The sequence below is a fragment of the Lucilia sericata genome, unplaced genomic scaffold (assembly GCF_015586225.1).
Source record: "Lucilia sericata isolate MDLA Ls3-8-SP2 unplaced genomic scaffold, ASM1558622v1 Contig000467F_arrow, whole genome shotgun sequence".
Lineage (NCBI taxonomy): Eukaryota > Metazoa > Arthropoda > Insecta > Diptera > Calliphoridae > Lucilia > Lucilia sericata.
Genome location: NW_023994482.1, coordinates 210,932 through 238,014, shown reverse-complemented (window position 1 = coordinate 238,014; position 27,083 = coordinate 210,932). Strand labels below are relative to the sequence as shown.

Below are 27,083 nucleotides of genomic sequence, written 5' to 3'. Positions count from 1 at the left end.
TCCCTACGGAGGAAAGGTTTGGGTGTGCAGTAATCAATATTGCCCGGGAGGAAAGATGTTTCCTTCATAATAGCCGCATGGCCGTATGGCCTGTGTGTCCAAGCATTTATGGCATCAAGTCTGAGGGCAGTGATGAGTGCCAGTTTTCTGGCTATCAGATCCGTTGGGATCCAATTAAGCATTGCGAATAGAGATTTGGTGGAAGTTGTTCTCAGTGCTCCTGTTATAAGGATTGCTATCCTTCTTAGTACCTTATCAAGAAGTATACAATTGGAGTTGTTGTCCAGTGCTTTCCACCAGACAACAGCCCCGTAAAAGAGAATAGGTTTAATAACCGCTTCATGGATCCAATTTGTAATAACAAAACGTTAATTTTACCAACAGAGTTGGTGATGAAAATGTGAATCATCTGTTGATTATCTATAAATCAACGTGATTATCTATTGTGTTTTCTTACATGTTACTGTTATTCTTAATACGTCTGTTATTCTAATAGTCTAATGAATTTGAAGTGGTAGCGGATAAATATCAAGCCACATCTACTGATTACTTTGAACTTGGAGGATCTATTTCTGAGAAAAATGATATGTACAATGTACATACATGGAAATCGGCTTCGAAGACTATTGAATCTCTTACAGTGAATTTTAATTATGGTAATTAAGAGCATAGTTTGACGCTCCCTCCTTGTGATATCCACTCGTTCGGAGAGGGTTATGTTTCTAGACCAACTTTTGGGGATTTATTTACCGCAACTTCTAAGAGTTTCTAAATCCTTTACATATTTCTAAAACTTATTACAAACGCATTTCTATTCTATGGAAAACCTTATTAAAGAGGTAAAATATTAATAAATATATAGAGGAGATTTACATGTCTCATTAATTTTGCAATAACATATTTTGTTTTATTTTTATACATAAAATCTTGGGAAATGTTTTTGGTGCTGAACATCTGTAGTAGTATTTTTTTTAGGTTTCCTCACTAAAATCTCGTAAGAACCAGTACAAATTTCCAGATCTTTATAAGGCACATATGCTGAATTATAACGTTGATGCAGTTTACCATATAACATCATATTTTCATGTTCCGCTCGCGCCGTATAGAGAACATCACCCATGATAGTGTGTCCAGTGGCAAAGGCATTTTCGGGAATTTCACCATTGGATGCTGCAACCCATTTGTATTCTGCATCATCATTTGAAACATCTAATAACTCTATGTCATCGGTAATTAAGTGTGATTTAAAACCCCAAGGAACAATAACGGATTTCTTGTGAGGCACATAATAGCCAGGTATAAGATCACCATTGAATCGACCACGAGCAGCATATATATCATTGCCTTCTTCATTCTGGCCAAATTTCAAAGCGAAGGCATCTATATCACTAACATCCATATCATGTTCTATATAAAGCCAATCGTAAATTTTAGGAAATTCCATTTCCGGTCCATTTTCACTAGGTACCGTTTCCACAAAATTAATATACAACTGATGACAATTATGTTTCAAACAATTCTTTCGACATTGTGGACAGGTTAATGAACGTCTTAGCCACCTGAATAGACACCCCTTGTGGAATACATGTCCACAACGGGTAGAGTATATTATATCGTTGTGTTTGAAAAATTCACTACAAATTGCGCACAAAATATTTAACGAAGACATTTGCAAATTTAAAAGTGAATCAAAATTAACTTAAAAAATTAGTACTTTTAGATAAAAATTTGTTTAATTTCTATTCTTTAACATTTAATTTATCCATGATTTAAATAATGCAGTAGTAGTAATGTTGTGAAATTAAATTTGTCTAGTTGCATTCTTAACAGTGTGATAATTTAGCGATCTTTCTATTAAATGTAGAGATTTTAATAGCAATGTTATGAATTAATCTCTCTAACATGGCAACACTTTTGTTATTATTAATTCACCACTACTGTTAATTCTCATATAACGAAACGAATAGGGTTCTATAAATCGACTTTCGAATAATCGAACAATTGACTTTTTGTCGAAAAAAGTCGAAAAGTCGAAGTCGACTATTTTGTTCCAAAAAAGTCGATAACTCGACTATGGTCTGTGAAAAAAGTCGAAAAATCGACTTCGTTAATAAAACTCGAAAAAAAATCGATAAGTCGAAAAGTCAAAAATAGTCGAAAATCTTAAAACAGTGGAAAAAAAAGTCGAAAGAAGTCGAAAATAGTCAAAAAGTCGAAAAATCGAAAAGTCGGAAAAAGTCGAAAAAAGTCGAAAAAATTCGAAAAGTCGAAAAAAGTCGAAAAGTCGACTATTTATAAAATATTTATAGTCGAAAAGTCTAAAAGTCGACTTTTAATTAAATAAAAAAGTCGAAAAATCGACTTTTCATAAATGCAAAAAGTCGAGAAGCCGAAAAGTCGACTTTTAACTAAATGAAAAAAGTCGAAAAGTCGACTTTTCGTTTCAACTATAGAACACTAATAACGAACGAAAATGTATAGCTTATTTGAACCAAACCAAACTAGTCACACTTGTTCCTCTTTGCAAACTATCTAAAATGTCTGCCTTTTCTTTTAACTGCAAACATTTAGATTTTTTTATACTCATAACTTCAAATTTCTTTGCCATATAAACAAAATAATTTAGGGGATATACATTCATTTATATAAGGAGATTCCCAAAATTTTAAAATTCGAATTTAATGAATGTATTTCAATGTTGTCTACATGCTTAGAAAACATATATTGTGAAAAAAATTGTTCACGTTATAGAGCTTTCTGTGTTTGTTCACGTTACAGAGTAGTCAATGTAAAAAACATCTCGTTCACGTTAGGCGGTGTTCACGATAGACGGTGTTCACGTTACCGCGAGTGCACTGTATTTGTAAGAAAGAAAATGTTCTTTCGCATTTAGAGAAACCGGCCGTAAGTAATTTCCCATAGATTTTGTTAATTTGAAATCAAGTTTGCTTAATCTCATTGAAATTAACTTGTAATCACAATGTACAGCCCTGTCTTTGTGTTAAAATTACCTACATATTTTTACAACTGTGCGCGAAACAAAAACTAATGCATATTTTAAAACAATATAAAAACGATAAAAATTAATTAAATTGCTAAAAAAGTTAATAAAAGTGATTAAAGTAATTATTTAAAGTTTAAAAAGATCAATGTTACGCAAAAGAACGTTTTTAGCCTGCAAGCAAAATCCGTTTGCCAAAAACAACAGTCTGAACAGGTAAGATTTCATTTCTAGCCCAACTTTTCAATCGGTCTGAATGGGGTATAACGGTAATACTCCATTCATTATACATACTGCCGAAATCTCTTTCAAGTGAGATTTGAAAAAAACGAAATCTATACTGTTTTACATTCCTTTATTGAAAATTCGTTTTTCAAAATCAGCGGAATCGCTCCATACATAAAGGAGATTTCCGCAAAATTAAGAAAGAACCCATGATGCCAATATACATATATTATGGAAAAAATTGTTAAATTTTTTAGAAAATATAACAGCTAATTCCAAAATGTAGGCACAAGTTATTGTTGTGATCCAAGGATAAACTCGGTTGAAAATTAGTACAATTGGGATGACTCTGTCCTCCAACCATGAGCAGACACCGCAGTGGTGTCATGTTCCCCAAACCTCTGTGCGGCGCTGGATTCTCCAAAGGAGTCCTTCTACAGCTCTAGAAGGACGTCCACATTATATGTCCATGCTTCAAGATCCTAGCATGAATGTCAGTTAGTGTCAGTCCTCCGTCTAAGGATAGATCCGTATTGCACTAATTAGCCATTCAGGCTCTCGGCAATGCTTCCAACCACCTTGACCTTAAAAGTGCTTTTTTAACGCATTAGGGTATTGGATGGATAGGGTATGGGTTCTATGAACTCAGGAACTACGGCATCTAATGAACAAAATTAGGTAAATTATAGGGAACATGAGGAGTATTAAAGATAATTCTTAAATTTGAGGTAGTAACACCTTAATTTTTTGGTGTAATTTAGGTTCCTTCAAAGTGAATCCTGTGGTGAGCAACGCGGATCGATCTTAGCTAGTTATTTATAGGCTACTATAAAATGTTAGTTCTTCTAAATTTGAGCTATTCTACTGTAACTGTAATTTCAATTCCACAATTGGTATTAAGTGTTCAAGATCAAGAATCTCATTTATTTTTATTGAAATCTTTTAAATAAATTAATGTAGATATTGCGACCACAAACAAAATAACTAGAAATGAAATGATTTATTCATTATTTAAAAAAACAACTTACTTATGATAACATATCGACCATATCAGGAACTGATTTAAAAGTAAACTAGATCGACAACAATTTGTATTATTACATTGTACGAGCGATCCTCAAAGTAACAAAATGTACTCTCAAAGTGTTCTGTGTAGTTTATGTTTGGACAATTTAAATGATTCTAAGAACGTATACTCTATAATAAAATGTGGACACATTTATCATAAAGAGTGCCTGAGAAAAATAATATACAAAAGAACGTGCTCCGTTTGCCATGTACTGTATGATAAACGTCAATGTCGTAAATTAAATGTATATTCAGAATCAAAAGTCCAAAGTGAAGATGGTTTTTATCCCTGGGAGTACAATTGGATGTATTGTGATTCTAAAACACTTTTGGAACCACAGGAATTGTCTAAAACTTGCCTTAAACTGGGAATCGATAACAAAAATGATGATATTTACGCAGCAAGATGTTTTCTTAATGGAAACATATTACCAGCTTATTATGTCGCCGCCCGGAAGTGTGCCATTACGACTTTTGGCGGACATGCGTATCAGCTACAAGAGGATATTGATCTTCTGGATATAAGCGCTGATGATATACGTTTATATGAATGGCAACAGTTCGAGAACAATCAGCTTCCAGAAAATGCATTTGATATAACACACTGCTCTTCGGATTTATTGTCGAGTGATGCTGATGGACCAGATAAATTGAACGAGAAGCTTTATATTGCTCGTGGTGTATACAAAGGTAAAATTCTTTATGGCAAATTATGCTCGACAGACAATGGTGAAAATAACCAAATTTATTTGGCTTTTGGAAACGAAGAGATTGAATTTCATGCAAATGACAAGAATATCTGCGAAGTTCTAGTAAGAAATCCATAAAAGTACTAAATGTATAGTGTAAATTCGCAGTTTCATTTTGGGTTTAATAAAATATGTATGTAATTTGTAAAAATTTAAGCGAATGTAAAATTGATTTCCTAATATTGATAAAATTATACAAAAGGGTATTTAACAGTGGCTTAGAACTATTGGATATATTCGATGCTGAGGTGTTTGCGAGTTATCTTTGTAGTTACCATTTTTAGTTCAAGAGATACATATTTTTGTTCAAAATTCATTTTCAGCTCTATTTGCTTTAATACAGGGTAATACTAAACTTTAATAGAAAAAATTTTCTTTGGTATCGTCAAAAAATTAAATATTTTTATTGTTTATATGTTCTATTCCGCCGCTCGTTTTTACGGTGTGGATCTCAGGCTCTCAGACATTGCTGTCTAAGCTGTCAAGACATCTACTTAAATGTATTAAGGATGTAGGAAGGCCATAGGTAAGACTTGGAGCATCAGTCCAGGCACTGTGAAATGGCTTTTTGACAAAATCATTATAACGTAGGAAGCATTTGACTGGTGGAGAACACTCTACCTATAGTCTAGTCTGTAATCTAGTCTACATTCTAGTCTATATTATAGACTAGACTATAGTCTAGTCTAGTCTATAGTCTAGTCTATAGTCAAGTCTATAGTCTAGTCTATAGTCTAGTCTATAGTCTAGTCTGTAGTCAAGTCTATAGTCTAGTCTATAGTCTAGTCTATAGTCTAGTCTATAGTCTAGTCTATAGTTTAGTCTATAGTCTAGTCTATTAGTCTAGTCTATAGTCTAGTCTATAGTCTAGTCTATAGTCTAGTCTATAGTCTAGTAGTCTCTATAGTCTAGTCTATAGTCTAGTCTATAGTCTAGTCTATAGTCTAGTCTATAGTCTAGTCTATAGTCTAGTCTATAGTCTAGTCTATAGTCTAGTCTATAGTCTAGTCTATAGTCTTGTCTATAGTCTAGTCTATAGTCTAGTCTATAGTCTAGTCCATAGTCTATAGTCTAGTCCATAGTCTAGTCTATAGTCTAGTCTATAGTCTAGTCTATAGTCTAGTCTAGTCTATAGTCTAGTCTAGTCTATAGTCTAGTCTAGTCTATAGTCCAGTCTATAGTCTAGTCTATAGTCTAGTCTATAGTCTAGTCTATAGTCTAGTCTATAGTCTTGTCTATAGTCTAGTCTATAGTCTAGTCTATAGTCTAGTCCATAGTCTATAGTCTAGTCCATAGTCTAGTCTATAGTCTAGTCTATAGTCTAGTCTATAGTCTAGTCTAGTCTATAGTCTAGTCTAGTCTATAGTCTAGTCTAGTCTATAGTCCAGTCTATAGTCTAGTCTATAGTCTAGTCTATAGTCTAGTCTATAGTCTAGTCTATAGTCTAGTCTATAGTCTAGTCTATAGTCTAGTCTATAGTCTAGTCTATAATCTAGTCTATAGTCTAGTCTATAGTCTAGTCTATAGTCTAGTCTATAGTCTAGTCTATAGTCTAGTCTATAATCTAGTCTATAGTCTAGTCTATAGTCTAGTCTATAGTCTAGTCTATAGTCTAGTCTATAGTCTAGTCTATAGTCTAGTCTATAGTCTAGTCTATAGTCTAGTCTATAGTCTAGTCTATAGTCTAGTCTATAGTCTAGTCTATAGTCTAGTCTATAGTCTAGTCTATAGTCTAGTCTATAGTCTAGTCTATAGTCTAGTCTATAGTCTAGTCTATAGTCTAGTCTATAGTCTAGTCTATAGTCTAGTCTATAGTCTAGTCTATAGTAGTCTATAGTCTAGTCTATAGTCTAGTCTATAGTCTAGTCTATAGTCTAGTCTATAGTCTAGTCTATAGTCTAGTCTATAGTCTAGTCTATAGTCTAGTCTATAGTCTAGTCTATAGTCTAGTCTATAGTCTAGTCTATAGTCTAGTCTATAGTCTAGTCTATAGTCTAGTCTATAGTCTAGTCTATAGTCTAGTCTATAGTCTAGTCTATAGTCTAGTCTATAGTCTAGTCTATAGTCTAGTCTATAGTCTAGTCTATAGTCTAGTCTATAGTCTAGTCATAGTCTAGTCTATAGTCTAGTCTATAGTCTAGTCTATAGTCTAGTCTATAGTCTAGTCTATAGTCTAGTCATAGTCTAGTCTATAGTCTAGTCTATAGTCTAGTCTATAGTCTAGTCTATAGTCTAGTCTATAGTCTAGTCTATAGTCTAGTCTATAGTCTAGTCTATAGTCTAGTCTATAGTCTAGTCTATAAGTCTATTCTAGTCTATAGTCTAGTCTATAGTCTAGTCTATAGTCTAGTCTATAGTCTAGTCTATAGTCTAGTCTATAGTCTAGTCTATAGTCTAGTCTATAGTCTAGTCTATAGTCTAGTCTATAGTCTAGTCTATAGTCTAGTCTATAGTCTAGTCTATAGTCTAGTCTATAGTCTAGTCTATAGTCTAGTCTATAGTCTAGTCTATAGTCTAGTCTATAGTCTAGTCTATAGTCTAGTCTATAGTCTAGTCTATAGTCTAGTCTATAGTCTAGTCTATAGTCTAGTCTATAGTCTAGTCTATAGTCTAGTCTATAGTCTAGTCTATAGTCTAGTCTATAGTCTAGTCTATAGTCTAGTCTATAGTCTAGTCTATAGTCTAGTCTATAGTCTAGTCTATAGTCTAGTCTATAGTCTAGTCTATAGTCTAGTCTATAGTCTAGTCTATAGTCTAGTCTATAGTCTAGTCTATAGTCTAGTCTATAGTCTAGTCTATAGTCTAGTCTATAGTCTAGTCTATAGTCTAGTCTATAGTCTAGTCTATAGTCTAGTCTATAGTCTAGTCTATAGTCTAGTCTATAGTCTAGTCTATAGTCTAGTCTATAGTATAGTCTATAGTCTAGTCTACTAGGTCTAGTCTATAGTCTAGTCGTATCGTCTAGTCTATAGTCTAGTCTATAGTATAGTCTATGTCTAGTCTAGTCTTATAGTATAGTCTATAGTCTAGTCTATAGTCTAGTCTCTAGTCTAGTCTATAGTCTAGTCTATAGTCTAGTCTATAGTCTAGTCTATAGTCTAGTCTATAGTTCTAGTCTATAGTCTAGTCTATAGTCTAGTCTATAGTCTAGTCTATAGTCTAGTCTATAGTCTAGTCTATAGTCTAGTCTATAGTTTAGTATATAGTCTAGTCTATAGTCTAGTCTATAGTCTAGTCTATAGTTAGTCTATAGTCTAGTCTATAGTCTAGTCTATAGTCTAGTCTATAGTCTAGTCTATAGTCTAGTCTATAGTATAGTCTATAGTCTAGTCTATAGTCTAGTCTATAGTCTAGTCTATAGTTAGTCTATAGTCTAGTCTATAGTCTAGTCTATAGTCTAGTCTATAGTCTAGTCTATAGTCTAGTCTATAGGTCTAGTCTATCAAGTCTAGTCTATAGTCTAGTCTATAGTTAGTCTATAGTCTATGTCATAGTCTAGTTATAGTCTATAGTCTAGTCTAGTCTATAGTCTAGTCTATAGTCTAGTCTATAGTCTAGTCTAGTCTATAGTCTAGTCTATAGTCTAGTCTATAGTCTAGTCTATAGTCTAGTCTATAGTCTAGTCTATAGTCTAGTCTATAGTCTAGTCTATAGTCTAGTCTATAGTCTAGTCTATAGTCTAGTCTATAGTCTAGTCTATAGTCTAGTCTATAGTCTAGTCTATAGTCTAGTCTATAGTCTAGTCTATAGTCTAGTCTATAGTCTAGTCTATAGTCTAGTCTATAGTCTAGTCTATAGTCTAGTCTATAGTCTAGTCTATAGTCTAGTCTATAGTCTAGTCTATAGTCTAGTCTATAGTCTAGTCTATAGTCTAGTCTATAGTCTAGTCTATAGTCTAGTCTATAGTCTAGTCTATAGTCTAGTCTATAGTCTAGTCTATAGTCTAGTCTATAGTCTAGTCTATAGTCTAGTCTATAGTCTAGTCTATAGTCTAGTCTATAGTCTAGTCTATAGTCTAGTCTATAGTCTAGTCTATAGTCTAGTCTATAGTCTAGTCTATAGTCTAGTCTATAGTCTAGTCTATAGTCTAGTCTATAGTCTAGTCTATAGTCTATAGTCTAGTCTATAGTCTAGTCTATAGTCTAGTCTATAGTCTAGTCTATAGTCTAGTCTATAGTCTAGTCTATAGTCTATAGTCTAGTCTATAGTCTAGTCTATAGTCTAGTCTATAGTCTAGTCTATAGTCTAGTCTATAGTCTAGTCTATAGTCTAGTCATAGTCTAGTCTATAGTCTAGTCTATAGTCTAGTCTATAGTCTAGTCTATAGTCTAGTCTATAGTCTAGTCTATAGTCTAGTCTATAGTCTAGTCTATAGTCTAGTCTATAGTCTAGTCTATAGTCTAGTCTATAGTCTAGTCTATAGTCTAGTCTATAGTCTAGTCTATAGTCTAGTCTATAGTCTAGTCTATAGTCTAGTCTATAGTCTAGTCTATAGTCTAGTCTCTAGTAGTCTATAGTCTAGTCTATAGTCCTAGTCTATAGTCTAGTCTATAGTCTAGTCTATAGTCTAGTCTATAGTCTAGTCTATAGTCTAGTCATAGTCTAGTCTATAGTCTAGTTATAGTCTAGTCTATAGTCTAGTACTATAGTCTAGTCTATAGTCTAGTCTATAGTCTAGTCTATAGTCTAGTCTATAGTCTAGTCTATAGTCTAGTCTATAGTCTAGTCTATAGTCTAGTCTATAGTCTAGTCTATAGTCTAGTCTATAGTCTAGTCTATAGTCTAGTCTATAGTCTAGTCTATAGTCGTCTATAGTCTAGTCTATAGTCTAGTCTATAGTCTAGTCTATAGTCTATAGTCTAGTCTAGTCATAGTCTATAGTCTAGTCTAGTCTATAGTCTAGTCTAGTCTATAGTCCAGTCTATAGTCTAGTCTATAGTCTAGTCTATAGTCTAGTCTATAGTCTAGTCTATAGTCTAGTCTATAGTCTAGTCTATAGTCTAGTCTATAGTCTAGTCTATAGTCTAGTCTATAGTCTAGTCTATAGTCTAGTCTATAGTCTAGTCTATAGTCTAGTCTATAGTCTAGTCTATAGTCTAGTCTATAGTCTAGTCTATAGTCTAGTCTATAGTCTAGTCTATAGTCTAGTCTATAGTCTAGTCCTATATAGTCTAGTCATAGTTTTTATTCGGTCCTAAGATACTTATTCTAATAGCTAGTCTATAGTCTAGTGATAGTCTAGTCTTTCTATAGTCTAGTCGATATAGTCTAGTCTAGTCTAGTCTAGAGTTATTCATATCTAGTCTTACTATCTATAGTCTAGTCTATAGTATAGTCTATAGTTAGTCTGAAGTCTATAGTATAGTCTATAGTCTATTCTATAGTCTAGTCATAGTCTAGTCTAATAGTCTAGTATATTAGTCTAGTCTAAGTCTAGTCTTAGTCTAGTCTATAGTCTAGTCTATAGTATTAGTCTATATTCTTAGTCTATAGCTAGTCTATAGTCTAGTCTATTAGTCTAGTCCAGCGGTTCCCACCGATTTTTACTTCGCGGACCCCTTGAAGAACTTATTTAATTTCGCGGACCCCCATACATATTTGATATCTTATGTTCTAAATAATTGTCCATCCGAAAATGGACCTAGTTCATTAATCCTAGGTCTAATAAATGTAGAGATGTCATATCTATAAAATATTCCCGTACATTGAGAATATATTATATTTCAGATAGGTTTTCAAATTGCATATTTTGAAGATAGAATGACTTCTTTGTTGATATGTTTCATGATGTTTCATTTTATGATCGTGAGATCTTTCATGTTCATTTTTCTTCGAGGTAGCGAAAAGGTTTCTTTATCAAATATTGTCACATGTGCTTAAGGAGTCACGTTTCAAAAATTTGTTGCGATTGCAAAGGGTGAACTGATTAAGTGAGCTAAGTTTTCGGGAAAATGATATAAGAAAGTTGGACTTCTTCTATGTTGTTGCGGAATGCGTTATGCGCATAATATATGATTTGAACTCTTTGTTAAAGTACTGTGAATTTGGAACTTAAATTTGAATTTTAAAATACCAACGAATTATTTTACTTCATGGTTTTTGGCTACATATTTACGCGAAACGCTATGGATTTTCTGATGTTAATTTAATAATATGTATTGGTCGACAAAATCAAGTTAAAATCTGTGTATCACGTCGGATTGGAATATTTATAAAGAGATGCATAAAGAGTCACCTCTGTTTTGGAAATATATAATTTTAGTCCTTTCAAACAAGAACACTTTTGCTTACAATTTGGTAAACTTAAATCTGTAATAAGCTTGTCTTTGAATTGAACTTCATACTCCGGAATACCAGTATCCCTAATTTAATTGTAAGGCAGAGTATTATTTGTCTGAAATAAAAAACATTATTTCAGTACATATACAGGAATAAAAATTACAAATCACGCAATACTTTACTTTATAAAGTTATACAATAAATTTGTAGGGCCTAGCTTCCTCCTGATAAACAACCGAAAAAATAAAATTCAAAAAGTCACCAAAAAATTTGGGATTATTGCACAAAAATTGGAGATATTTGTACATACATATAAAAGCAGAATATTGTTTATTCATGGTTTTTTTCGTTCGTCTTCGCGGACCCCCTAGGATTTTACTACGGACCACTAGGGGTCCGCGGACCCCCATTTGGGAACCGTTGGTCTAGTCTATAGTCTAGTCTATAGTCCGTAGTCTAGTCTATAGTCTAGTCTATAGTCTAGTCTATAGTCTAGTCTATAGTCTAGTCTATAGTCTAGTCTATAGTCTAGTCTATAGTCTAGTCTATAGTCTAGTCTATAGTCTAGTCTATAGTCTAGTCTATAGTCTAGTCTATAGTCTAGTCTATAGTCTAGTCTATAGTCTAGTCTATAGTCTAGTCTATAGTCTAGTCTATGGTCTAGTCTATAGTCTAGTCTATAGTCTAGTCTATGGTCTAGTCTATAGTCTAGTCTATAGTCTAGTCTATAGTCTATAGTCTAGTCTAGTCTATAGTCTAGTCTATAGTCTAGTCTATAGTCTAGTCTATAGTCTAGTCTATAGTCTAGTCTATAGTCTAGTCTATAGTCTAGTCTATAGTCTAGTCTATAGTCTAGTCTATAGTCTAGTCTATAGTCTAGTCTATAGTCTAGTCTATAGTCTAGTCTATAGTCTAGTCTATAGTCTAGTCTATAGTCTAGTCTATAGTCTAGTCTATAGTCTAGTCTATAGTCTAGTCTATAGTCTAGTCTATAGTCTAGTCTATAGTCTAGTCTATAGTCTAGTCTATAGTCTAGTCTATAGTCTAGTCTATAGTCTAGTCTATAGTCTAGTCTATAGTCTAGTCTATAGTCTAGTCTATAGTCTAGTCTATAGTCTAGTCTATAGTCTAGTCTATGGTCTAGTCTATAGTCTAGTCTATAGTCTAGTCTATGGTCTAGTCTATAGTCTAGTCTATAGTCTAGTCTATAGTCTAGTCTATAGTCTAGTCTATAGTCTAGTCTATAGTCTAGTTTATAGTCTAGTCTATAGTCTAGTCTATAGTCTAGTCTATAGTCTAGTCTATAGTCTAGTCTATAGTCTAGTCTATAGTCTAGTCTATAGTCTAGTCTATAGTCTAGTCTATAGTCTAGTCTATAGTCTAGTCTATAGTCCATAGTCTATAGTCTAGTCTATAGTCTAGTCTAGTCTAGTTTATAGTCTAGTCTATAGTCTAGTCTATAGTCTAGTCTATAGTCTAGTCTATAGTCTAGTCTATAGTTTAGTCTATAGTCTAGTCTATAGTCTAGTCTATAGTCTAGTCTATAGTCTAGTCTATAGTCTAGTCTATAGTCTAGTCTATAGTCTAGTCTATAGTACTAGTCTATAGTCTAGTCTATAGTCTAGTCTATAGTCTAGTCTATAGTCTAGTCTATAGTCTAATCTATAGTCTAGTCTATAGTCTAGTCTATAGTCTAGTCTATAGTCTAGTCTATAGTCTAGTCTATAGTCTAGTCTATAGTCTAGTCTATAGTCTAGTCTATAGTCTAGTCTATAGTCTAGTCTATAGTATATCTATAGTCTAGTCTATAGTCTAGTCTATAGTCTAGTCTATAGTCTAGTCTATAGTCTAGTCTATAGTCTAGTCTATAGTCTAGTCTATAGTCTAGTCTATAGTCTAGTCTATAGTCTAGTCTATAGTCTAGTCTATAGTCTAGTCTATAGTCTAGTCTATAGTCTAGTCTATAGTCTAGTCTATAGTCTAGTCTATAGTCTAGTCTATAGTCTAGTCTATAGTCTAGTCTATAGTCTAGTCTATAGTCTAGTCTATAGTCTAGTCTATAGTCTAGTCTATAGTCTAGTCTATAGTCTAGTCTATAGTCTAGTCTATAGTCTAGTCTATAGTCTAGTCTATAGTCTAGTCTATAGTCTAGTCTATAGTCTAGTCTATGGTCTAGTCTATAGTCTAGTCTATAGTCTAGTCTATAGTCTAGTCTATAGTCTAGTCTATAGTCTAGTCTATAGTCTAGTCTATAGTCTAGTCTATAGTCTAGTCTATAGTCTAGTCTATAGTCTAGTCTATAGTCTAGTCTATAGTCTAGTTTATAGTCTAGTCTATAGTCTAGTCTATAGTCTAGTCTATAGTCTAGTTTATAGTCTAGTCTATAGTCTAGTCTATAGTCTAGTCTATAGTCTAGTCTAAAGTCTAGTCTATAGTCTAGTCTATAGACTAGTCTATAGTCTAGCCTATAGTCTAGTCTATAGTCTAGCCTATAGTCTATTCTATAGTCTAGCCTATAGTCTAGTCTATAGTCTAGTCTATAGTCTAGTCTATTCTTTACGATTTGTACAATACATCGCCTTTTTTTTTGAATAAAAAACACCGTCGAAATGGCTTAGCAACCAAAATTTTCCATAGTTAAAGTCCACCTCAAAGTCCCTGTCACAATACACAGTCTTCTTTGTATTTTGAAAATTCATCGTTTTACTTTTGTAGACAAGAGCGCCCAGTATCGCCGCTACTCGAAGATTTAATTTCTCCGCGGGACGGAGATCCAAAGCATACGTCAAAAATCGTGATAAATAGCTTAACCCACAAAATTTCTTATAGATGAAGTAGTCCGCCCAAAGTCCTGGGTGGTTACTTCGTATTTCGATTCGAAAGAGAAAGTCTATAGTCTAGTCTATAGTCTAGTCTATAGTCTAGTCTATAGTCTAGTCTATAGTCTAGTCTATAGTCTAGTCTATAGTCTAGTCTATAGTCTAGTCTAGTCTAGTCTAGTCTATAGTCTAGTCTATAGTCTAGTCTATAGTCTAGTCTATAGTCTAGTCTATAGTCTAGTCTAGTCTATAGTCTAGTTTATAGTCTAGTCTATAGTCTAGTCTATAGTCTAGTCTATAGTCTAGTCTATAGTCTAGTTTATAGTCTAGTCTATAGTCTAGTCTATAGTCTAGTCTATAGTCTAGTCTAAAGTCTAGTCTATAGTCTAGTCTATAGACTAGTCTATAGTCTAGCCTAAAGTCTAGTCTATAGTCTAGCCTATAGTCTATTCTATAGTCTAGCCTATAGTCAAGTCTATAGTCTAGTCTATAGTCTAGTCTATTCTTTACGATTTGTACAATACATCGCCTTTTTTTTTTGAATAAAAAACACCGTCGAAATGGCTTAGCAACCAAAATTTTCCATAGTTAAAGTCCACCTCAAAGTCCCTGTCACAATACACAGTCTTCTTTGTATTTTGAAAATTCATCGTTTTACTTTTGTAGACAAGAGCGCCCAGTATCGCCGCTACTCGAAGATTTAATTTCTCCGCGGGACGGAGATCCAAAGCATACGTCAAAAATCGTGATAAATAGCTTAACCCACAAAATTTCTTATAGATGAAGTAGTCCGCCCAAAGTCCTGGGTGGTTACTTCGTATTTCGATTCGAAAGAGAAAGCTTTCGAAAGAAAATGTATTGAACATACAAATTGGAGGATTTTTGCCTTCGAATTGGATTACAGAGTAAACCCCCAGGCCTCAATTTGATTGAGATTTTGTGGTGAACCATTAAAAGATATTTCGTAATTAAAAAAAAACGCTTTCATGGCAACACTGATTTTCCATAACATTATCAGCCTCCTAAAAGTATGCAATAAAATAAAGCTGAGAATTTTAATATGTGTTCTTATATAAATGCATTTTTTGTTTATAAAAACTCGAACTAAAAAAATCGGTTGATTTTGTAGTTTAGATCCGACACTAAGCAGTCGGGCCTATTGTGCGCTCCTTTTCATTGAAAATATAGGCTAAAACCCGATGCCGTATTCCAGAATCTATTACTAGTGAAGTCTTACGACAGAATGACGACGTTTTTTAAAATTTATTTCATAAATACTTTGCAATAAAAGGAAACTTTATCATCTAATTGCAAGTAGTAAAGAAGAGTTTTTATCTAAAGAACTTATTAAAAGTAAAACTTTTTACTTAACAAGTTAGAGTGCTATATTCGGCTATGCCGAATCTTAAATACCCTCCACCAGCAAGCTACTTTTTATTGAAACCCATTTAACTATCTAATTTTTAGATATCTTGTTGAAATTTTTGTTTCCGTATTGAGGGTGCTAACATTTATGCATATCTCAAACTAATTTTAATTAGATCGAGAAAAATGTATATTAATAGGCCAGCTTGAAAACATTTTAATATAATACTGTCTGTTCTGTAAATCGAATCCGAGTAAATTTCTCGTTTAAAACGAGTTCTCATAATTTTTCTCGTTTTAAAATTGAGTACACAAATCTAGTCGAAAGTAAGAAGTGGACCTCATATAGGAGCTATTACAATATATGGACCAATGCGAAAAAAATTTGATAGAATGATTTATATGCTCACGAAACATATTCAAGTTGTACTTCATCCCGATAGCCTTATTATTCAAAGAAATATATGGGAGCCTATCCGGAAAAGAGATTCATATCGTAGAGAGATTCATATAAAGACAAAACATATTTGTGTCGAATTTTATCAAGATAACTTTATTTGACAATGAAATATGTGTTTTTAAGTGATTTTCGGAAGTAGGCCTTATATCGGAGCTATGACCAATAATGGACCGATCCGTAAAAAAAAATTGTAAAATAATTTGTTTGTATACAAAACATATTTGTGTCGAATTTTATCCCGATAGCTTTATAATTCATTGAAATATATGCGTTTAAGTGATTTTCGGAAGTGAACTTTATATGGTAGCTATGACCAATTATGGACCTTTCCGGAAAAAATTTCGTAGAGTGATTCATATTTAGTCTAAACATATTTGTGTCGAATTTTATCAAGATAGCTTTATTTGACAATGAAATATGAGCTTTTAAAAATTTTCGGATGTGGGCCTTATATGGGAGCTAGGACCAATAATGGACCGATCCGTAAAAAATTTCGTAGAATGATTTGTATGTACACAAAACATATTTAACTTGAATTTTATCACAATAGCTTTATTCATCAATGAAATATGTGCGTTTAGGTGATTTTCGAAAGTGGACCTTATATGAGAGCTATGACCAATTGTGAAACGACTGAGATCTACGTTGATAATATGATTTCTGTTCATATTATATTTGCATGTACAAAATTTTGTGTTGAGACCGATATATTTGAGGGAGTTATTAACGATAAACTAATTTCCGGGAATATATACCTTTGTATGGGGGCTATGGGAAATATTGGATCGATTGTAAAGATTTTGAACATAATTGATCACTGCCCTGAAAAAATAATGTGTGACAAAATTCATCGAAATATCTTTGGAAGTTTCTGAGAAAACTTCAAAAGAATTATGAAAAAACCGTAATTTTTTAGAGGTAGTCTGAAATTTTTACTCATAACTTTTTACATTGTGAACCGATTTTGCTGATTTTTAATACCAAACTGCTTAGGATAATAATAAATATTTTGGGTGAATTTGGTTGATTTCCTTTGCTTAGTTTTAACGTGAGCGTGTTTTACACAGACAGACAGACGGATATAGCTAAATCGACTCAGAATTTCATGAGGACCCAGAATATATATACTTTGTTGGGTCATAGATTAATATTTCTTGATGTTACACACGGAACGACAAACTTATATATACCCTCTATCACCACTAATGGTGGTGGAGGGTATAAAAATGTATTCATCAAGTGTTCAATGTTCAAATTGTAATAAGTTTTTTAATAACGATGACATTATTTGCGCTCTCTTATCTAGAGGCTAAAAGGTCGTCTTCTGTGAAGGAGCCAATCTTCTTCTTTTTATTCTTTTGTTTTTGTTTATTATTATTGTTGGTATTCATATCTTGGAGAAATGAAAACTTAAATTTAAAACAAAAAATGTATATCAATAAATCAAACATTTTAATGCTTATTTTTATAAAAATTGTGATAATTTTTTTGCATCAGCTGTTTACACTTTTTAATTTTTTGTTCAAGTTTAAACCACCTCCATTGGGCGCTTAAACTTGCAAACAAAATTAACTAATTGAGTACTCAAAAACAACTTTAGAGGATTAATTTTAATTTAATAGCTAATCGTTCACCTAAAGATTGACTCTAAGTAGACAATGCTAGTGTAGAGTCTATTTGAGAGACAGGATGCACAGCCAACATTTAAGCCACCACATCGCGGCAAGATAGTTATCCAGTTGATGGATAAAATTTATTAATATTAAAATAAATTTTATGAAATTTATACAATCGAAATTAATGAATAATTTTCCAACTTTAAAGAAATATTGTTATGTATTTATTAATTTTAATTGTAAAAATTTCATAACAATTGAAATTAAAAAAATCTCTTCTTATTAATTGTAAAGTTTGTACTATGTCTAGGACAATATATAAATCATTGCGCAATACCAACCGCAAGAATATCGGCAACAAATGAATGAATAAAGTAAATGAATAAAGTTGTATTCTTAGAAAACTATAATACAATATTTATAAATCGGTCGTCACTATATTTAGTTTAATTGAACAGCATGATCGATTTCGCGACCGATCTTACTGTTTTATAATACTAAGATTGTATCAATATTATATATTAAAATCTCAAAAATCTCTTGAGTCTTTAACTGGTATAAGTAGTATAGGGGTTAGTTAGTAAAGGTCTTCTTTATACATGTTATTATAAAACTTATTATATAGAACCTTATCATTGTCAGAGTGATTTTTGAAAGAGGTCCTCCTATGGGATTTTAGATCAATTATGGGCAGGTTTTGATTAGTATAAATTATGGGGAATTCGATATAATTTTTTTTTTTTAATTTCTAATTTAAGTTTTTGTTAATTTTTTTATATTACACTTGCAGTTGTCTTCTTCTTTTCTATAAAACCTGCATTGTTTTGGTAGCAAACTGTTTTCTGTGGTTCTGTCTGGCAACACTATGAAGTTTAAATTTGTTTTTCAAAATATTCACAATTGGAGTTGTTATAATTAAGATATAATTGTAAAAGTTTTATTTAAATGCTAATTTTATTAATAAATATCAAATAATGGTTGACTTACTTTAATTAAACAATAAAATAAAATATCAAGAGTATTAAATCTAAAACTAAAACAACACAGCTTTTCTGCAATATGATTACATTTTGGCCGGTATCCTTAATAATTTTTTATTATTTTTGAAATAATCATTACATGATGTTTGTCGGCAATCTTCCCAAACGTATTGATATTCAGAATCCTGGCTGACATCTAAAATTTCATATGGCTTAGAGACATATTCTGAATTACATTCAAAATCAGCGTATATCTGTTCGGTTTGTACATTATAGTAACATTTTTTAATTTTATCTTCAAGAATAACACGAGCGGCATAAATATTGTGACCTTTTTTATTGGTGCCCAACTTTAATGCTCTGTCCTCAAACTCCTTTTCATCACGTTTAAAGATTTTGGGTTTTACTTGTAACCAATTGTATGTATCAAACTGTAAATACACACGTCGACAATAACAAGGATAACAAGTCGCTGGACATCGGTATCTACCATCACATAATCGGGAATCCTTTTCAAATTTCGCCTTCAAACATGTTTGATGATACAAATGTCCACATTTGGTTGATGCGCTAATAATGTCTTCGTTATTGAAATACTTATTACAATTTGAACATTGAACACTTGATGAGTCCATTTTTAAATAAAATAGTTTTAATTACTTTTAATAAGTTCTTTAGATAAAAAGTCTTTAGTTGTTGATCTGAAGAATTTTGCTTTACTAATTCTAATATGAATATAAATCTTCCTTTTATTGCAAAATGTTTATGAAAAATCCCATAAAAACCGTCATCGTTCTGTCGCATGTCTTCACTAGGATTGCGGTTACTATCAGTTAAAAAGTACATCACAAATATATGATTCAATTACATTATCTGATGTAATTGATACATCTATATAAATATGAACATTGCATCCTATTTTATACAATTTTTTCGAATCTTTATATTTTTTGGTCTCGCTATATAAAATAGTTATATTAAAACTTTATGAAATAAGATTGAAATGAAAAATATAGATAGACAAGATATTTAATAATGCAATTAGCTGATAAAATCAGTTTTCGATATAGAGTGACTTATCATGTTACTGCAGCAAGCCCTCTAATTAATTTATTCATAAATTTAGTGATTAATATTATTTCTAAATAAATAAATGACTATAATTGTTAATAATAGGAGCCATGCGCATTATAAGTAGAATTAGAAGTTTAATAGGAAGTCTGTCGTTAATATTAATCGGATAGGAAAAATTAGAACAATATAAACACAATTACAAAATTTTTTGCAACTTTTATAATTAAAAGTTGTAAGAACTAATCGTGGTAACAAGAAGATGGATAAATACTTGAAATGTAAAGGCATAATTCATCAACTTACTGATCCCTACACATCTGAACAAAATGGGGTGGCAGAAAGGAAAAACCAAAGTTTAATGGAAATGACAAGATGCATATTAAATGATGCTGAAATCAACATCCAGTATTAGACGGAAGTTTTTAATTATTAATTATTAAATTAATTATTAATTTAAACTACAAGAATATTGTTATTAGTAGAGATGTGGAGTTTATTGAATCGAATAAATCTGATGTTGATCTTATTAAAGTCAATGATGAAGAATATTCTGAAAACATGGTAAATGTATTGATGAGAAATGTGAATATTGAAAAAAGAAACTCCTAAATAACCACGATATGCGGAATCCCTAGTATCTGGCGACGTCACTGATAACGTCATGTTGAGTATAGGAAGGAAATTTAGTCTTTCTTGTGAAAAGAAACGGTTTCGTTTGTTGTGCCCTCCGAGGCCCTCCTGCATAAATATTTCTTCTTTTCAAATTTTATGTCGATTAAATCCCTATTAAAAGATTAATTTTCAATACATTGCATATTTACAAGGACCATAAACATATGACCAGGAAATACATATATACATACATATGTATATGGTCCTTGTAAATATGATTATGTGAGTAAACGATTAAGTGGCTACAATTGTTATGGAGCGTTTAATTAGTAAATTGTCATCATTATATTTTTATGAGATAATATAATTGAATTATTTATTTTTGATATACCTTTGATTACCGCAAAGAACGATGCCGTATTCTAGAATCTATTAATAGTGAAGTCGTACGACAGAGTAATGACGTTTTTTTTTTAAATTTATTTCATAAATACTTTGCAAAAAAAAGAAACTTTATCATCTAATTGCAAGTAGTAAAGAAGAATTCATAAGATTAACAACTAAAGCCTTTTTATCTAAAGAACTTATTAAAAGTAAAACTTTTTACTTAAAAATGGATTCATCAAGTGTTCAATGTTCAAACCAAATGTGGACATTTGTATCATCAAACATGTTTGAAGGCGAAAGTTGAAAAGGATTCCCGATTATGTGATGGTAGATATCGATGTCCAGCAACTTGGTATCCTCGTTATTGTCGACATGTGTACTTACAATTTAATACTTTCAATTGGTTAGAAGTAAACCCCAAAATTTTTAAACGTGATGAAAAGGAGTTTGAGGACAGAGCATTAAAGTTGGGCACCAATAAAAAAGGTTATAATATTTATGCGGCTCGTGTTATTCTTGAAGATAAAGTTAAAAAATGTTACTATAATGTACAAACCGAACAGATATACGCTGATTTTGAATGCAATTCAGAATATGTTTCTAAGCCATATGAAATTTTAGATGTCAGTTAAGATTCTGAACATCAATATATTTGGGAAGATTGTCGACAATCATCATGCAATGATTATTTCCAGAATAATAAAAGATTATTAAGGATTCCTGCCAAAATGTAATCATTTTGAAGAAATACTGTGCAGCCATTATTTTTTATATTTATAAATAAAATAAGAATTTAAAACAAAATCATTGAAACAAATTTTATTTTTCATTCCCCGATATAACAACAAATATATCGGAATATTTATAAATTTTCTTCGACCTTTTTATCCTATTAATAAGTGAAAAAATTGATTCGAGCTTGCGGTCGTATGTTTATCTTTCAATATTCCCTTTATTGTCATACGAAATTTCGACATCCTTTGGATGTCATCTTAAGGAATCTTAAAATATATATAACAACATTTACGTGTTAAAATAATATAAGCCATTAAATGTTTAACCCAGAGACTGGAATCTGGTCTTAAGATGTCTCAAATTCAGGCCAACGAAATGAAGGCTTGTGAAAACTTTTAAAACCTATTCGTAAAGTATGTACTATGCCTAGGACAATATATAAATCGTTGCGCAATACAAACCGCAAGAATATCGGCGACAAATGAATGAATAAAGTTTTATTCTTAGAAAACTATAATTCAATATTTATAAATCAGTCGTCACAATATTTAGTTTAATTGAACAGCATATGTCATATGAATCTCAGCAAAAAGTAATGCCTATAAGTATATTATGGACTTTAAAAGATTTTCGTGAAGAGTATTATGTATGGGGGCTATTGTTGCCAATGAATCTACTATTACTAAAATCGGCAGTATATTTCTTTACTGTTATAAAACTGAACTGAATTTAGATAAAGATACATGCATATTTAACAGGAGCTCCAAAGTCATATTTGGGAGATTCCGTTGTATGGAAGCTAGGTAAAATAATGGACCGATTTAAATTCATCGAATTATTATCTTCAAAATTGAGATCTGTACATTGATTACAAGGCTTACATGGACGGATGAAAAAGACGTACGGAAGGACATGGCTTAATCTACTCAGAAAATGATTGAAGTTGATTGGTATACTTTAAGTAGTAGTAGGACTTAGGACCAATATTTTGTGGATTACAAACATCAGAACAAACGTATAATATCCTCCCCACTATAGTGGTGTTTTGTATAAAAATGTGTGTAATAATTGTCGTATATACGCTACGATATGGACTGATTCCATCTTAATTAATTAATCGATTTAATCAACTTCTCACTATTTTATAATATTAAGATTGTATCAATATTATATATTAAAATCTCAAAAATCGATATGGACTGATTCCATCTTAATTAATTAATCGATTTACTCAACTTCTCACTATTTTATAATATTAAGATTATATCAATATTATATATTAAAATCTCAAAAATCTCTTGAGTCTTTAACGGGTATGAGTAGTATAAGGGTTAGTAAAGGTTCTCTTTATAGAGTTATAGGGTAGAAGGGGGACCATACGCCACTTTTTTTTGAGGCTGCCTGAAATTAAAACCACAATACATATTCTTAATTTTTTTCTTGGTTCGGATACTTAGATATGTTGGCTTTAGTTTTATTCCTTTCAATCTTTCCTAAGTCATCCTCGTGTACATATTTTTTTAACTTTTCCGCACTGACCAAAAACGGCGATACCGCCCCATCCATGGGGTAAATGCGCCAAGGGGATGGGGCAGATTTGTCATTAGTAAAATAAAAGATAAGATTACAAAAATAAAAACTTATTTTGCTGTTTTATACTTTAATTCATTAAACAAAGTATAATAAACCAGATATTTATTGTTTATTTCACAAAACTTAACAAAAAAATTAAAACTAATTATTACTGATTTTTTTATATTTTAACCAAATTTTGTTCTACATCACAAGCATTACATATATTTGGCGTATGTGCCCCACGGGCAGTTCTGGGGTTTAGTTTCAATTTTTTTCGGGCTTCAAATTATATTATTGAAAATATTATTATGTCTTATTGTTCACTATTATTGACGTTCTAATACTGACCAATATATTTTTTCTATCACAAAAACTAAAAAAGTTAGCACAAAAAGTTCACACAGTGAAATATTTTCTCAGCCCTTTGAAAAACAATAAATCATGTCTGCCTCCCATCATATGTAAAGTTAATGTTTCAAATTTTCAGGGATGATAGATACTCGATAAACGAAAACAAAATTTGATAATGCGATAAAATCGATTACTCAGTTTTCAAGTTATTCGCTATTGGCAGATGTGCCCCTATGGCTATGATCCCCCTTCTACCCTACATGTTGTTATGAAACTTATTATAACGAACTTTATCATTGTCAGAGTGATTTTTGAAAGAGGTCCTCCAATGGGATTTTAGATCAATTATGGGCAGGTTTTGATTAGTATAAATTATGGGGACAATTTTTTTTAATTTCTAATTTAAGTTTTTGTTAATTTTTTATATTACACTCTGTAAAACCTGCATTGTTAAAGTAATTGTAAAAGTTTTATTTAAATGCTAATTTTATTAATAAATATCAAATAATGGTTGCCTTACTTTAATAAAACAATAAAGTAAAATATCAAGAGTATTAAATCTAAAACTAAAACAGCACAGCTTTTCTGCAATATGATTACATTTTGGCCGGTATTCTTAATAATTTTTTATTATTTTTGAAATAATCATTACTTGATGTTTGTTGGCAATCTTCCCAAACGTATTGATATTCAGAATCCTGGCTGACATCTAAAATTTCATATGGCTTAGAGACATATTCTGAATTACATTCAAAATCAGCGTATATCTGTTCGGTTTGTACATTATAGTAACATTTTTTAATTTTATCTTCAAGAATAACACGAGCGGCATAAATATTGTGACCTTTTTTATTGGTGCCCAACTTTAATGCTCTGTCCTCAAACTCCTTTTCATCACGTTTAAAGATTTTGGGTTTTACTTGTAACCAATTGAAAGTATTAAATTGTAAGTACACACGTCTACAATAACGAGGATAACAAGTCGCTGGACATCGATATCTACCATCACATAATCGGGATTCCTTTTCAAATTTCGCCTTCAAACATGTTTGATGATACAAATGTCCACATTTGGTTGATGCGCTAATAATGTCATCGTTATTAAAATACTTATTACAATTTGAACATTGAACACTTGATGAATCCATTTTTAAATAAAATTTTTTTAATTACTTTTAATAAGTTCTTTAGATAAAAAGTCTTTAGTTGTTGATCTGAAGAATTTTGCTTTACTATTTCTAATATTAATATAAAGCTTCCTTTTATTGCAAAATATTTGTGAGAAAAATCTGTTAAAAAACGTCATCGTTCTGTCGCATGTCTTCACTAGCATTGCGGTTTTTATCAGTTAAAAGTACATCAGAAATAGATGATTCAATTACATTATCTGATGTAATTGAATCATCTACATATAAATATATGAATATTGCATCCATTTCCAATATATTTTTTGGTCTCGCTATATAAAATAATTATATTAAAATTTTATGAAAATATTTTTGGTGGAGGTAGACAAGATATTTGATAATGCAATTAACTGATAAAATCAGTTTTCGATATAGAGTGGCTTATCATGTTACTGCAGCAAGCCCTCTAATTAATTTATTCATAAATTTAGTGATTAATATTATTTCTAAATAAATAAATGACTATAATTGTTAATAATAGGAGCCATTCGCATTATAAGTAAAATTAGAAGTTTAATGGGAAGTCTGTCGTTATTATTAATCGGATGGGTAATATTAGAACAAATTAAACACAATTATATTTTTTGCAACTTTTATAATAACATTTAAATGGTGACAAATTATTAATTTTATATTACATATATAAGGATTGGCCTTATGGTCTTCGATTGAAGTTGCACCTCTTTATGGCGCATAACCCTTCATAACCTAACCTAAACATAAGGTTGGCCAACAAATTTATATATCTGATGTTCCCGCAGAAAGTGAAAATTTCATTAATTTTTGTTCAATTTTGAGAAATGATATCCTAGCATATCTCAAAAGTTTTGCCCTGACAATAATATTTGGTGAGCTGGATCAAAGATAAAATGGTCTTTTTGAGGTTTTCAATTGGGTTTCTTTAATTTTTTATTGCAATTTAATATCCAACAATACATATCGATGTTGGGCGCTATGTAGGAGAACCATAGGATTAATACATAAATCTATATTGTAATACAAAATATCTACTATGCAGGTTATACACATCATTTTATCATCATCAAACTTACTGCCTGTAAGCGTATCGTATAAGAACCGGTCCATATAGGACCCTCTTCAGAGGCCTGATTACTAGCTTGAAAATAATAATATAGGAATAAAACCTTAAACTCTCTCGCGCAAATTTCATAAGAATCGGTCCATATTGGATTTTAGCCACCATAAAGTCCACTACAGAAAATGCATCGAAAAAACACTTTGTAATTATACCCTACACCACTTTAGTGGGGAGGGTATATTGGATTTGTGCTGATGTTTGTAACATACAAAAATATTCGTCCTAGACCCACCTTAAAGTATACCAATCGGCTTAGAATCGTTTTCTGAGTCGATTAAAGATAATTGGATGAAATTTGGCACGCATGTTTTATTTGACCCAAGGACGAAGCCTATTGAAAATGGTTAAAATCGGTCCATTATTTCACCTAGCCCCCATAGAACAGAACCCCCCGAAAAGGGCTTTTGAGCTCATAATTATGTTAAATATACAGATATATCGATAAAATGCGGCACAACTAAGTTTTATAGAAGTCTTGATAACCCTACCAAATTTCATAAAGATCGGGCCCCATTTGACCCTAGCTCCCATACATAGTACCCTTCAGAAAATTACTTGAATGTCCCAAATTAACTGATAAACACAAATATCGCGATGAAATTTAGCACAATAAAATATTATGTAAATATAAATATATTCAGCCCCCAGCCCCCATATAAAGCCTCTTTCAGAAAATTAGTTTTTCATTCATAAATTGCTTAAATGTATCGGAACAAGGGAATATTGAAGATAAATGCTTTATTATGAAAAATAAATCACATTTAATATTCATAACTGGTGTAGGGTATCATATGGTCGGCCACGCCCGACTATACTATCTTACTTGTTTTATGTGAATCGGTTAATAATTAATCATATCCCCTTTCATTTTAGTATTATGATACAATTCGATAAAAAGTATCAATCTTGCTTTTAAATTCTTAAGAGATCGGTCCATTACTACCCATACACTATTATAAAATTTACATACTTTGATAGATTCGGCATAGCCAAATATAACATTCTTACCTGTTCATTATGATATAAAATATACATACAACTTATAAATAGGTTTTAACTAAAAAAAAAAGTAAGAATGTGTAGTCGGGCATTAGAGGTGATAGAGGGTATATATAAGTTTATTATTATCTAAGACCCAACAAAGTATATATATTCCGGGTCCTTATCAAATTCTGAGTCGAATTAGCTGCCTAAAACACGCTCACGTTAAAACTAATCAAAGGAAGTAATTCAAATTCAACGAAAATATTCATTGATGTCCTAAACAGTTTGGTATTGAAAATCAACAAAATCGGTTCACAACGTTTAAATATATTAGTAAAAAATTCAGACTACCTCTAAAAAATTAATTTTTTTTTCCTAATTCTCGGGTTGTTTCCTCAAAAACTACTGAAGATAATATTATATATTATTGCAGATATATTTTGCAGATATCTATATGATATAAACAGAAATCATATTACCAACTTAGATCTGTATCCGTCCATAATTGGTCATAACT

General features: G+C 31.5%; 4 protein-coding genes across 4 annotated transcripts; 1 reads left to right on the top strand and 3 right to left on the bottom strand.

Annotated features, from left to right (window-relative positions):
* Positions 1-881: 881 nt before the first annotated feature.
* LOC119605250 lies at positions 882-1,839 on the bottom strand. Its single transcript, XM_037958235.1, has one exon. The coding sequence runs from the start codon at positions 1,667-1,669 to the stop codon at positions 914-916; it is 756 nt and encodes a 251-aa protein (XP_037814163.1). The 5' UTR covers positions 1,670-1,839; the 3' UTR covers positions 882-913.
* Positions 1,840-4,268: 2,429 nt separating this feature from the next.
* On the top strand, positions 4,269-5,184 carry LOC119605238. The gene has a single exon (XM_037958218.1). It carries the CDS (start codon positions 4,357-4,359, stop codon positions 5,119-5,121), a length of 765 nt encoding a protein of 254 aa, XP_037814146.1. The 5' UTR covers positions 4,269-4,356; the 3' UTR covers positions 5,122-5,184.
* Positions 5,185-18,645: 13,461 nt separating this feature from the next.
* LOC119605233 lies at positions 18,646-19,197 on the bottom strand. The gene has a single exon (XM_037958210.1). It carries the CDS (start codon positions 19,195-19,197, stop codon positions 18,646-18,648), a length of 552 nt encoding a protein of 183 aa, XP_037814138.1.
* Positions 19,198-23,892: 4,695 nt separating this feature from the next.
* LOC119605247 lies at positions 23,893-24,444 on the bottom strand. The gene has a single exon (XM_037958231.1). It carries the CDS (start codon positions 24,442-24,444, stop codon positions 23,893-23,895), a length of 552 nt encoding a protein of 183 aa, XP_037814159.1.
* Positions 24,445-27,083: the final 2,639 nt, after the last annotated feature.

Excerpts from the sequence above, each read along its gene's own strand:
- LOC119605250 (XM_037958235.1), bottom strand. The coding sequence starts at position 1,669 with ATGTCTTCGTTAAATATTTTGTGCGCAATTTGTAGTGAATTTTTCAAA.
- LOC119605238 (XM_037958218.1), top strand. The coding sequence starts at position 4,357 with ATGTACTCTCAAAGTGTTCTGTGTAGTTTATGTTTGGACAATTTAAAT.
- LOC119605233 (XM_037958210.1), bottom strand. The coding sequence starts at position 19,197 with ATGGACTCATCAAGTGTTCAATGTTCAAATTGTAATAAGTATTTCAAT.
- LOC119605247 (XM_037958231.1), bottom strand. The coding sequence starts at position 24,444 with ATGGATTCATCAAGTGTTCAATGTTCAAATTGTAATAAGTATTTTAAT.